Source organism: Pteropus medius, unplaced genomic scaffold, assembly GCF_902729225.1.
Source record: "Pteropus medius unplaced genomic scaffold, Ma_sr-lr_union100, whole genome shotgun sequence".
Taxonomy (NCBI): Eukaryota; Metazoa; Chordata; class Mammalia; order Chiroptera; family Pteropodidae; genus Pteropus; species Pteropus medius.
The window spans coordinates 534,260-548,693 of record NW_024346692.1 but is presented as its reverse complement, the minus strand read 5'-3'; the positions used below and the strand labels follow the sequence as shown (position 1 = coordinate 548,693).

The 14,434-nt window shown below is 33.1% G+C and overlaps 1 protein-coding gene across 1 annotated transcript in view; it reads left to right on the top strand.

The window, feature by feature from the left end:
* LRP6 (LDL receptor related protein 6) overlaps nucleotides 1–14,434 on the top strand; it is a 115,886-nt gene that overhangs the window by 15,519 nt on the left and 85,933 nt on the right. Inside the window, exon 2 of the mRNA XM_039876367.1 lies at nucleotides 5,564–5,957. Within this exon, the coding sequence (XP_039732301.1) occupies nucleotides 5,564–5,957 (394 nt within the window). The remainder of the gene's footprint in view (nucleotides 1–5,563; nucleotides 5,958–14,434) is intronic.

Sequence of the window (14,434 nt, the reverse complement as noted above, 5' to 3'; positions counted from 1 at the left end):
GAGTAAGGCGACTAGAGGGCAGATAGAAGCAGAGGAGTGCTACTCTTATTAAGAACAAGGCATTATAAGCTTAAACAATAAGAAGAGATTTGCTGTTGCAGGATAGTAATGAACATTCAGCATGCATAGGGACAGATTGAGACAACAATGACTGAAAAGGGGGAGGATTCAAAGATCCAGATCCAGATCCACAAAGAGGAATAGAGAGAAGGCACACACAGAAGAAAATAAATGGACTAATATATATATTACATATATTATATATATTCTCTACATATACATAATAGTAATACATGCCAAAGATTCAAAACAAGTATATAACATAAAACAAGAAAGACCAGAGGGGAAATCCACAAAACCCAACCAAAATAAAAAAAACCCAGAAACACAAGGACGAGGAAGCAATGGAAACAGCAAGCTACCAGAAAACAAAAGATAAAATGGCTATAGGAAAACCTTGTATTTCAGTAATCACCCTAAATGTAAATGGACTGAACTCACCAATAAAAAGGCACAGAATTGCACATTGGATCAAAACACAAAACCCAACTGTATGCTGCCTCCAGGAGACACATCTCAGCCCCAAAGACAAATATAGACTCAAAGTGAAAGGGTAGAAAATGGCATTTCAAGCAAATGGCATTCAGAGAAAAGTGGGAGTAGCGGTACTAATATCAGACAAAATAGACTTCAAAATAAAAAAGATAAAAACAGATACTGAGGGACACTTCATAATGATAAAGGGAATCAGGCACCAAGAAGACGTAACACTTATTAATATCTATGCTCCCATTCAGGGAGCCCCGAAATGTATAAAGCAATTACTAACAACTAAAGAGAGAAACAGACCAAAACACTATCATAATAGGGGACCTAAATACTCCACTGTTGGATATGGACAGATCATCCAAACAGAAAATCAATAAGGAAATAACATCCTCAAATGACACATTAGACCAGCTGGACATAATTGACATTTACAGAGCCTTTCATCCCAAAACAGCTGCTTATACATTCTTCTCTAGTGCACATGGAACATTCTCAAGGATCGACCATTTACTGGGACACAGAGATAGCCTCAACAAATATAAGAGGGTCAAAATCATACCAGTCATATTCTCTGATCGTAATGCTTCGAAGCTGGAGATCAACTCTAAGAAGAAAGCGGGAAGAATCACAAATACATGGAGATTAAACAACATGCTACTGAAGAATGGGTCAGAGAAGGAATAAGAGGTCAAGAGATACATAGAAACGAATGATAATGATAGTACAACATATCAAAACTTTTGGGACACGCAAAAGTGGTCATAAGAGGAAAGTTCATATCATTACAGGCCTATCTCAGAAAATAAGAATGAGCCCAAATAAACATCTTAATGCTTCATCTTAAAAAACTAGAAAAGGAAGAACAAAGGAAGCCTAAAATCAGCAAAAGGAAAGAAATAATCCAAATTTAGTGCAGAATTAAATGAATTTGAAAACAAAAAACACAATAGAAAAAAATAAATGCAACAAAGAGCTGGGTCTTTGAGAAGTTTAATAAAATTGACAAATCCTGGTCTAGACTCACTAAAGAAAAAAGAGAAAGGACACAAACAAAATCAAGGATGAAGGAGAAGAAATGATGACACACCACAGAATCATACAAGAATACTATGAAAAAGTATATAACACCAAATTTAATAACCTAGAAGAAATGAACCATTACTAAGATAAAACCTTCCTAGACTAAATCAAGAAGTGGAGAATCTAAATGGACCAAGTCAGTATGGAAATTGAAATAATCATAAAAAACCTACCAAAAAGTAAAAGTCCAGGACCAGATGGCTTTACCAGTGAGTTCTACCAAAAATTCAAAGAAGATTTAATACTCATTCTTCTCGAACTCTTCCAAAACACTGAAGAGGAGGCAATACTTCCTAACTCGTTTTATGAGGCCAATATTACCCTTATGCCAAAACCTGGTAAAGATAACACAAAAAAAGAAAACTACAGACCAATATCTCTCATGAACACAGATGTAAAAATCCTAAATAAGATACTAGCTAACTGAATACAGCAACATATTAAAAAGATTATACACCACGCTCAAGTGGGCTTCATCTCAAAGGCACAGGGATGGTGCAACATACGCATATTGGTTCATGTGATACACCACATAAATTAAAAAATAAGAATCATATGATCATATATCAATAGATGCAGAGAAAGTCTTCTACAAGATACAGCATCCATTTATGATCAAAACACTTAACAAAATTGGTATAGAAGGAAGGTACCTTAATAAAGGCCATATATGACAAATCCTCAGCCAACATCATACTTAATGGTGAAAGACTAAAAACCTGCTCTCTAAGATTAGGAGCAAGACAAGGCTGTCCACTATCGCCACTGTTATTCAAAATAACATTGGAGGTCCTAGCAAGTGCAGTCAGGCAAGAGAAAGATATAAAAGGCATCCAAATAGGAAATTAAGAAGTCAGACTGTCATTATTTGCAGATGACATGATTCTCTATATAGAAAATCCTAAAGACTCCATAAGAACACTACTCGAAACAATAAGCAAATACAGTAAAGTTTCTGGATACAAAGTCAATGTTCAAAATCCCAGTGTTCAAAGTTCCTATACTCTAATAATGAATTGTCAGAAAAATAATTGGAAAAAAATTACTTTTGTAATTGCAATAAAAAGAATAAAATACCTAGGAATAAATCTAACGAAAGATGTGAAGGACCTACATAATGAAAACTACAAGAACCTGTTAAAAGAAATTGAAGATACACAGAAATGGAAAGATATTTTGTGTTCTTGGATTGGAAGAATCAATGTAGTTAAAATGACCTTATTACTCAAAGCATTATACAGATGTAATGCAATCCCCATCAAAATCTCATCTGCATTCTTTAAAGAAATAGAGCAAAAAAAATCATCCGATTGGAATGGAAGCACAAAAGACGCCGAATCACCAAAGTCAGCCTTAGGAAAAAAGAACAAGGCTGAAAGTATCACTCTTACTGACTTCAAATTATACTACAAAGTGACAGTAATTAAAACGACATGGTATTTGCAGAAAACCGGACACAGGGACCAGTGGAACAGAATCGAGAGTCCAGAAGTAAACCCATATTTATATAGACAAATGATTTTTGACAAAAATGCCAAAAACACAGTGGAGAAAGGAATGCCTTTTCAATAAGTGGTGCTGGGAAAACTAGAAAGCTGCCTGCAAAAAAATGAAACTAGATTGTCTATCACCACACACCATAATTAACTCAAAGTGGATTAAATACCCGAATATAAGACCTGAAATAATAAATTGCATAGAAGAAAACATAGGAACTAAACTCATGGACCTTGGACTTAAAGGGGATTTTATGAATTTGACTGCAAAGGCAAGTGAAGTAAAAGCAAAAATAAATGATTGGGACTACATCAAACTAAAAAGCTTCTGCACAGCAAAAGAAACCATCAACAAGGTAAAGAGACAACCATCTGAATGGGAAAATATATTTGCAAGCAACGCCTCTGATAAGGACCTAATATCCAAAATGTACAAAGAACTATACAATTCAATAACAACAACAAAACAATCTAATTAAAAAATGAGCAGAGGACCTGAACAGACACTTCTCCCAAGAAGACATACAGATAACAAATAGACACATGAAAAGATGCTCAACATCACTAGCTTTTATGGAAATGCAAATCAAAACCACAGTGAGATAAGATAATGCAGTGGACAGACAGTATGGGGACTGATTATATCAGTGTGATGTGTGATGGCCCAAAATAAGTTAAAAGTGAATCTGAGAGGGAAGTTGATTTTGCTAATAACAGCAGTAAATACACAGAATAAGCAGAAAGGATTCTTAGTTGCTTTTAATGAAAGCTGTCATTTGTTTTTGACTAAGAAAGTTAGATTTAAGCTTAGAAGAGAAGTTCATGTTTATTTTACTTACAGATGAAAATAGTAGACTTCATAACTGTTTGGCAGACAGTCCATAAATTGACTTAAATGTCACTTTTTTGAGCATCTTTAGTTTTTGAAATTATTTTCTTAGAAAAGAGGGAGTGGTCGCTTTTAAATGGTACCTGATCTTGGCTTTGGATGACACATTTTAAAACCTTCAAAACTTAAGTGTGAGAGAATATTATGTAGAATATTGCGTCCTAACTCTGGTCTTGTTTTTGCTACCTCATTTATGTTCTTTATCTTAGCCTGTGCTATATGACCACTTGTCTTAAGAGTAAATAAAACTAAAAGTTTAATTTCTTAGTCACACTAGCCATTTTCTAAGTGCTTCATAGCCGTATATGGCCAGAGACTACTTTATCTCATAGTGGAGAGAACATTTCTGTCATCACAGAAAGGTCTGTTGGATAGTGATACTCTAGATCATTAATTACTGTTGATACCAGAAAAGTAAATGTCTGAAACTTGGAACAGATAGTTTAAAATAACCAAAACCATAGAATTTATACTACTTCAGGCCTAATAGCTTCAGCTTTCTACATAGTTAAATATTTCTTGAAGATAGGCTTTATATTTAGTTTTGGTATTAGGTGTTATTCAAAGGTCATTCTAATAATAACATAAAAGAGAATAAAACAGTTCTTTTAAGAACTATCTCTACCAGACTGTTTATTTAACTGCTTGCTTAAAGTATAAATTGAACATATTTAAAGTATAAAATTTAGTAAGTTTTGACATGTATACATCTCTCGAACCATCATCATAGTCAGTATAATGTAGCTATCACCCATAAGTTTTCTCATGTCCATTTATTATCCCTGCCTCCTATTCTTTTTCACTCTCTCCTCCACCTCTAGACAACCACCGATCTTTTGCTTTCTGCCATAATAGATTAATTTGAGTTTTCTAAAATTTTATATAAATGGGATCATGCATCATATAGTCTTTTTTTGTCTGCCTTCTTTCACGCTACATAATTATTTTGAGATCCACCAATATTACATGTACAAATTCATTTTTTTAATTGTATTAATATATCAGAATTTAGTCATCCATTAGTTTGTTGATGACATTTGGGTTGATTCCAGTTTGTGTTATTACAAATAAGCTGCTTTGAACATTTATGTACTGGTCTAGGTATTTAAATATGCTTTTATTTCTTTTGAGTAAATACCTTGGCATGATATGGCTGGATCACATGATAGTTTGTATGTTTAACCTTTTAAGAAACTGCCAAACTTTCCAAAGTGACTGCATCATTTTACATTTTCCCCAGTAGAGTGTGAGTGTTGTACTGGCTCCATATCCTTGCCAATTCTTAGTATGGCCAAGCTTCTAAATTTTATCTGACGGATATTTTAACAAGAAAAGACTGTCCTGGTAGAATTAATTTCCTCTCTTGCAACTTTTTGTATTCAAAATGCTACAATCAAATATTTGATTTGTGAAACGATTTCAAGACAGTCTTCCATAGATTTACTCTTATTTTGATAGTATTTGTTCACTAATGCTGATTTGAAACTCAGTTTGTAAGAACCAATACATTTCCTTACATTTACTTATATATTTTTCTTTTTTGTTCTAGCGGCCCCTTTGCTGCTTTATGCAAACAGACGGGACTTACGATTGGTTGATGCTACAAATGGCAAAGAGAATGCTACGATTGTAGTTGGAGGCTTGGAGGATGCAGCTGCAGTGGACTTTGTGTTTGGTCATGGCTTGATATACTGGAGTGATGTCAGCGAAGAAGCCATTAAACGAACAGAGTTTAACAAAACTGAGAGTGTACAGAATGTTGTTGTTTCCGGATTATTGTCACCCGATGGGTTGGCATGTGATTGGCTTGGAGAAAAGTTATACTGGACAGATTCTGAAACTAATCGGATTGAAGTTTCTAATTTAGATGGATCTTTACGAAAAGTTTTATTTTGGCAAGAGTTGGATCAACCGAGAGCTGTTGCCTTAGATCCTTCAAGTGGGTAAGTTTTGTGTAATGTATGAAAGATACTGCATCTCCTCCTCCTGGTTTCTCTCCACTAGCATAGACACCTCTCACCCCCAAGAGAAAAGAAAGATCAAAATCATATTTCATATTCTTTGGGCTTTGTCAAGTAGAATGTGAGAATTTGTGTTGTTTTCTTAAAGTAAGGTATTTCTGTTAATAGTTTTTTGTTTCTAATACCACTTATGGTATAACCATATATATATATTCTTGGTTTTTCTTCTGTATTTACTTTTTGTAATTATGAGAAGATAATTAGAAGTTAGAGAAGAGGAATGAAGACATAACAAGAGTAGTAGTTGATAGCTCAAGATGATATAAAAAATCTGCATCTTATAACTTATATACACAATCATTTTGTAATACTAGTGTCTTTTATATTAAACTCTTAAGTATTAATGTCAGTATTGAATGAAAAATAAAAATTAAGTTGTTAAGTAATTCATTTCTAGTTAGCTAAACATGTATTTGCTATAAAGGTTTATTTTCACATGAGAAGGGAAACTTAAACCTGTGGGTGGGTAAGTTCCATTAGAAAATTTGAACTGTGTCCCCACATGCTTCTCTTTTACTATGCTTCAGTCCTGCCATATACCATTCCTTGTTATTTCTCTACTAAATGTATTGTCATGCCAGAGTCTGTCATGGCTAAATATAGGTAACTAAACATGAACCTGAAATCAATTACTAATAATTGTTTAAAATCTAAAGATAAATAACCTGTAAATAACTATTTTAATAGTTGGTTTTCTTTGACTTTCAAGTATTTTAAAATGCTTAAAAACTTGTTTTTAAAAGGGAATGGATTAGTATTATATAATAAAATAAAACTTGGGGAAAATGAAAGAAAGGTTCATTTGTGTTCCTTTGTCTTGATATCAGGCCTTATTTGATGACAAAGGTTGAAGAAGATGCCATGTTGTAAGAAAGTAAAAAGATTTGTTTGACTGTAAAAGATAACATGGGCAATAATAATGTAGTGAAATTTTAGGATGAGGCATTCTGGAAAATACACATATATATACTTTATATAACAAAAATTATGTATTTTTTAAAGAGGCATTAAGATACCTGCTAGTCAGATGCTCTCTTAATAATGCATCAGAAAATATTATAGTGGCAAGAAAAAGAGTTGTGTGTCCCAAGGAGGAGGTTGTAGATGTTGCATGTGCAGTAAATTGTACTGATTGACAAATTGGTTGTTGTGAACTTGTAACATATTTTTGAGAAATGGAATCTGTGTTCTGCTAACAAAGTTTGTAAGTCTCAGGTAGTGTTGAAATGTTTCTGAGGTTATTGCTTTGTAGAACACACAGGGTTTTGGTGTTCATTGGGAATAATATTTTGGTGACAAGATAAATGGTTCTTTTTTCTTTTTGACAAATTCAATCATAACTGTAAGGGTGATGATGGAAATTTACTCAACCATCTAGTAGATGGTTAGTATGTTCAGAGCTCTGCTTTTTGTACTCTTGTTGGGAAGAGAGGAGAAATACCTTTAAGGATTTTCTCTCTAAGGACATAAAACTTGGGGGAGAACTTATTCAAAATATGTTTATTTGCATTATGTAGTATGTACGTGGAAAGGGGAAGAGTGTTAAAGGAATTAGAGGGCCACAAGAGCTCTTAAGGAACATAGGTGGATAAAATAGCTTGATTACCACAATTCTGGAGCAGCATTTGGTAAATTCTGTATGGGATAATGATTATGTGATAGTACATGTTCAAGGGAGCTGAATATATAGGCAACTCTTGACTATTCAGGATCTAATAATGAGTAAATGAATTATTATCATTTTATCCCCTAAAACTAATGAGCTTTACTTCTGGGTGGCAAGTCTGATAAGTGTCTTAGGAAGTAAGTTTGCTATATGATTAAAAAGCACATTAGAGTTTCTTTGGCTTTAATTTATCCATGATACTTACCAATATTGAAGGCAAGAATTTGCCAAAGACTCCACTAATAAAGATTATCACTGGAAGGATCAGTAATTGCTTTGAAGGTAGGAAGTAATGTTATGTAAGTTTCTAAGGGATGTTCAGTGAAGAATAACTATATTTTTGATGTCTGTGGTTAGTGCTGAGTGTGTGTGTAAATTAAGCCCCCCCCCCAGTTTTTCTCTTAAAATTTCTTTTAATTTTTGGGAAATTATTTTGTGTCTTATGCTGTTTTTAAAAGTATGTGATTGAAACAGACAGAATGCAGCCAAATAGTATGCATTTGGTAATGAGCATGATGGAGTGTATTTAAAATTATATTTTAAACTCATGCACTTAAAAATATAGCCTATGAAATAGTCTTTCAGTGTTGATCTTAGATTTGTGTTAAGGATTATGGTTTTAATGGAAAAGTAATTTTAGATTGAGTATCTCACTTATCAAACAGAAGAGATGATTTCTGATTTATTTTTTGAGAAAAACGAAGTTTTCTTTCCAGAGAAAGTACATGAAAACAGTGCTGAAGAAAAATGTAGGCTTTATTAGAGTTCCAGGATCCTGGGTTATGTGGTTCAGAAGAGCTGACTGAGCTCTCTCACATCAGCTTATGTAAAAGGAAAGCTATTGAATGACTGGTATTGTTTGAGCCCTGGGAACTAGCGCAGACATCTGTGTGCTTTCGGATGTATGGAGTTCTTTGTGTAGTCAGTACATTTAGCCTAGACTGAAGGGATGATTTTCATTTCCCTCTCTAAATTTGGCCTTTGCTAGTCTGAGATTTTTTCTATTGAGTGATTGGCAGTGCACAATTCAGAATAAAGAACGGGAAAACTTGTATAACAATTGTTCCAGAAATGAACAACCATAATTACAGAAAATGGTATTCTTTATTCTGACTACATGGCGGCTCCTAATGATGGAGTTCCTTAATCTGTTCCACAATGACTGACTAATCTTAAGTGATGTTGAGGACCTGCTGTTTCAGGTACAAATAAAACAGTCTTAAGGGTTTTTGTGTTTCAGGATTTGTTTATATTCCAAATCATTTTGGTTATTTTTTAAAAAGTTAAACTTTAGTGATTTAGTCTGAAGTGAATTTCTTCTGAACAGCTTTGAATAATATACAGTTCACCAACAACTCAGGGGTTAGGAGTACCAACCCCCCCAGGAAGTCGAATATGCACATGTAATTTTGACTGCCCCCAAACCTAACTACTAAGAGCTTACTGTTGGCCTTACTGATAACACAAACGATTAACACATTTTGTATATATATTATATAAGTAAGCTAGAGAAAAGAAAATGTTAAGAAAATCGTAAGGAAGAGAAAATATATTTATAGTATTTATTGAAAAAATCCATATATAATTGGACCTTTGCAGTTCAAACTCATGTTGTTCAAGGGTCAACTGTATTTTAAAAATACATTTTTATCATTGTTAAGAATAATATTAACAACATTATAAGTTCTACTTTAAAAATCCTTGCAGACCTGACTCTATGGAAAAAGGATGGTTTATAATTTACTTATCAATTATATATATATAATTACTATATCTTGGGTATGTTTAAAGTGTTTCCTACACCAGTATATCCCAGATGACTAAAATAGTTCTTGCCACATAGTAGGTGTTTAGTAAATATTTCTTGAGTGACTGGACTTTATATTTTCTTTTATAATCCTATTAGTTTTCCTCGTGAGGGGAGAAAGGGTTTTCTGAGCAAATGTAAATTTTAATGTGGATGTTTGTGAATTCTAAATTGGTATGGCTTTGATTTCAATCGTTTATTTAAAATATAATTAAGATTTATAGTTTTTTCAACAGAAGTTATTAAGATATTTTATAAAAATACACTCACTGGAGCTTGTTTTATATCATATCTAGCTTTGTTTTGCAAGATGTCCTGGTAATTGGGGAACCCTATTTTTTACCCACTTAGTCCTAGAACTAGTTGGGAATGTTAAGGATCTTTTAGCTAAATGTCTTCACTTTTTGTCTGATGAAACTGAGGCCTCTGGCCAAGGTAAGATAAGAGAAAGCTAGATTCTTAGTTGAGATTTTTCCGATTCCATGTGTGGTGCTTTGTTCTTCATGAAAAGTATCTTGCTGAAGCCATGGTTTTTATTTTATTTTATTTTATTTTATTTTATTTTATTTTATTTTGTTCTTATTTTTTATTTTTTTTTGCAATTTGATTTATTTTAAAAGGGAACATGATAGTCTATTCAATAAATTCTGTGTTTTTAGATTTATTCACTCTATCAATTTCTTATTTTACCATTGCTTTTTGCATTCCACTTAAATCTATTTGGATTTAGCTTCCTTCTGCTTGAATTATGTTCTTTAATGTCTCAGCAAGTCTGTTAATGGTAAACTCTTGGTCTTTGTCTGAAAATGTATTTATTTTGCCCTCTTTCTTGAAATGGTAATTATAGGTGACAGTTATTTTTACTCAGTCCTTCCAGGTATGATGACTTTAATTGTTGCTTTTATAAGTCTGCTATTTTCCAACTGTTGCTTTGTAAGGTGGTTTTTTTTCCCTGATTGCTTAAAAGTGGCCCTTAATTAAGCATCTCTTATTTTTGTATTTTGCAGCTTTGCCTGCGCTGTGTCTAGAGGTGACTATATTTTTATTTATTCTGCTTAGAACTCATGTTTCTAGAATCTAATCATTATTATTATTTGTTATCTCTAGAAAATTATCCATTATTTCTTACTTTCGCTTTATTTTCTTTAGTCTGCTTTGGAACTTGTGTTTGATGTATGATGGGATTGTCAGATTTTCTGTTCCATACTTCTTAATCTTACTTTCATATCTTCTGTCTCTTTATCTCTCTGAGTTACTTTCCGGTTAATTTTTGTAACTGCCTTCCATATAACTAATTTTTTCTTCAACTGTGCCTAATTTTACGATTGATAGTTGAGTTTTTAACATCAGTGACTATATTTTTGTTTATTCCCTTCATTTAAAAGACTTATGAGAAAATGTCAGCCTACATAAAAGTAGAGAGACTAGTATATCAATAATTTTACTTACAAAAAAGTTTCAAAAATTATACATAGTTCTTGTATAACCTTCACCCAGCTTCCCCTAATATTAACATTTTATATAACCATAGAACAGTTATTTAGATCAGGCAATTAATATTAGTACAATACTGTTAACTAATCTATAGACCATATTTGAATTTCTCTAATTTTTCCACTAGTGTTCTTTTTCTGGTTTAGGATCCCGTATTGCATTTAGTTGTTATCTCTTTAGTCTTTTCTAATCTGGGGTATTTCAGCAGCCTTCGTCTTCATAACCATGACCTTTTGAAGATTATTGCCCATACATTTTAATGTCCACTAATTTGGATTTGTCCGATGTTTTTTTGTGAATAGATTAAAGCTATACTTTTTTGGCAAAAATACCACAGAAGTGATGTTTTGCTCTTAGGGCATCCTGTCAGCTGGTACAAGATGTGGATACTGGCTGTGTTACATTTGATCACTTGGTTATGGTGTTGTCTGCCAGTTTTTTAAAAATTGCATTTACTATTTTTTTCCTTGTAGTATTTGAAGCTATGCAGTCATCTTGTCTCCCATCATGCTTTTATTCACTGATTTTAGCATTCTTTGATGATTTTTGCCTACAACAGTTATTATTGTGTTGTTTGCCAAATGGTGGCTTTTCTAGTGTCATTGTTCCTCTTATATGCATTATTAATTAGAATTCTACCTTAAGGAAGAGCTGTCCTGTCTCGCCTACTTATGTATTTATTCAGTTATTTATCTAGTTTGTACTCATGGACATTTATTTTATTCTGTAGGTTATAATCCATTACTGTTATTATTTCTTGCTCATATTTGACCATTGGGAGTTCCTTCACATTTGTTCCTGTGTCGTTTTGACAGTCCTTTATTATTTTTAAAGCACTTTTTTACTGTCTGGCAGCACGAGATGTTCCAGACTTATCCCTTTTTTGCCTCACCCTTGGAATCAGTCATTTCTCCAAGGAGCCCTGTATCCTTTTATTAGAAAATGGTGTTTAGAAACAAAGATCTGGAAGCTAGGTGTGTTCATTGCTACTGAGTTTTCTTTGCTTTTAAGTCATCTCAGTGGATACAGTTAGGAAACGTGTGTGTGTGTGTGTGTGTGTGTGTGTGTGTGTGTATGTGTATTGTGTGTATACACATACACCTAGTTATGTGTGTTTCTGTTTGTATCTGCAAATTAAAAAAACTAGTTCATGTTGATATCTCCAATTCCAATCCACCACCACAAAATTACATTATAGCCTTCTCCCTTTCCTTTTTTGTTACTCCATTCTGTGATAGTGAGAAACCTACTTCTCCTTATTTGCAGTATATTTTCTTATTTGCTCAATCCTAGTGTATAGAGGTTTCAGAGTTGCTAACCTGTACTCTTGAGAGAAACAGATTTACTGTTTAGATTTTAATATTATGAAAGTACTGCCAGTAGAGTCAAAATACTCCTACAACTATATTTAGTTAATTACTTTTTTTTTTCACTTATTGCAGTGTGGCTGTTATTCTTTTTAAATACGTTTATTACTGACTGTATTCCATTTGAATTACCCCTTCCCTACCCCCAGTATCCTGGTTGATTTTAATTTTCGATTTATTTTGGGGTTATATGAAATAATTGTCATGTTTCTGAGAGCTAGGAATAACACAAAAAGTTATACTCAGTAGTGTCCTTCCTTTCCATCCTTTCTGCCCTGGTCCCATTCCTCCTTTCTTTCCAGCCTGTTCTCACTTATCTTCTATAGATATTGTAATGTCGTTAACTTCTGGTTTTATCTTCATTTCCTTTTTGTACAAATGAGCTGGCACATGTATATTTTCTTATATTTAATTTTTTCTTACACAAAAGAGAAACAGCAAAAGTGCTCTTTTGCATGTTAATTTTTAATTAATAGTACATCCTGAATATTATTCCATATCATTTCAGAGATCTTCCTCATTCTTTTTTGGTGTGTGTGTGACTGCATAGTATTCCATGTGTGGTTGTACCATGATTTTATACAACCACTCTCCTGTGTTTAGACATTTAATCTCTTTTATTAGTTGGGGTATTTTAAGCAAACCGCAGTGCTATTTCATTTGTGAATACTTCATTTTGCATCTCTAAAAAACCAGATATTTCTTCCAAAACCACAGTACCATTGTCTTCCACACACCCCAGAATGAATAATTCTTTAATAAAAAATTATTCAGTCCATATTTAGATATCTACAGAAGTCTCAGAAATGTCCTTTAATAGTTAGTATATTTGAATCAGGATCCAAAACAAGGTTTACAAGTTGCATTTGGTTATACCTCTTAAAGTTCTCTAGAACAGTTCCCTTCCCCCACCTTTTTTCTCTTACCTTCTTAACTTTTTGAAAAGATTCTATAGTTGTCCTGTAGAATGTTCCAGATTTTGAATTTTCTAAGAGCTCTTTGTGACATTTGACTTATTTTTATCCCTTTATATTTCTTGTAAAATGAAATTTACAATAGAAGACTTGGTTAGTGGGGACAAGTTCAGCATTTTGGCATGAATGCTTCATAGGTATTACTGAATATTATGTATTCACGTCAGAATGTATATAATGTCAACTTGTAGTGATGCTAAGAATGTTTATTAAGTTGAGATGGTGAAAGTTTATATCGATTATAAAATTGAGCTTTTCCTCATATCTTTAATTTTTGGGATGATCCTTTATACTGTGGCAATATTTAGTTCCTCATCTATTGTTTTAGTATCCACTGAGGATCATTTCTTGTATTATTTCATTAAGGATGTCTTACTGTCTAATGATGTCTGTCTTGTATTTTGTTCCCATCTTTTATGTGCTTTAATCGTTTTAAAAATTTACACTCTTTATCAGCTTGTTTAGTTGTCTGAACTTCTTAGAAATCCACTTCGGTTCTTTGTTATATTTGCTGATTCTTGCTTAAGGCAAACTATTTCCTTAGGTGTTTTCTAGTTTTGGATCGTAAGCTGATCTTCAGAGGGGTTGTCTGTGAGAATCCTGAGTGGCTTCATGGAAAGCATATTCCTCCAGAGAGGTTTTGGTTTGCTTTTGCCATGCACCCTAGAGGTTTTTCCAGAAACCACTTTATTTTTTATTTTTAAATAACAGTAAAATGTGCAGATTTTAAGTGTGCAGTTTTAACAAATGTATACATCTGTGTTACCACCCTGTTCAAGCAGAGATCACTTTTTATATTTAATTTTTGGAGTTCAAAGTTCCTGTACTGTTGATAGAATAAATTCAAACTCTAAACTATGTGAGGGCAGTCTTGTGGTTACAAAGTCTTTGGTAATTTTTCCCACCTTTTCAGTCTAGATGACGACAGAAAAGCTTTGCCTCCCTCTGCCAGTGGCAGATTTTTGTGAGGGTCTGTGCTTTGTGCAAAAATCTTACTTATAACAGTGCTTCTTGTGTATCAAGACTTTATCTTCTTCCCTGCTTTGCCATTGAAATAAAAGTCCCTCAATTTTTGAGATGAGAAAATCCTA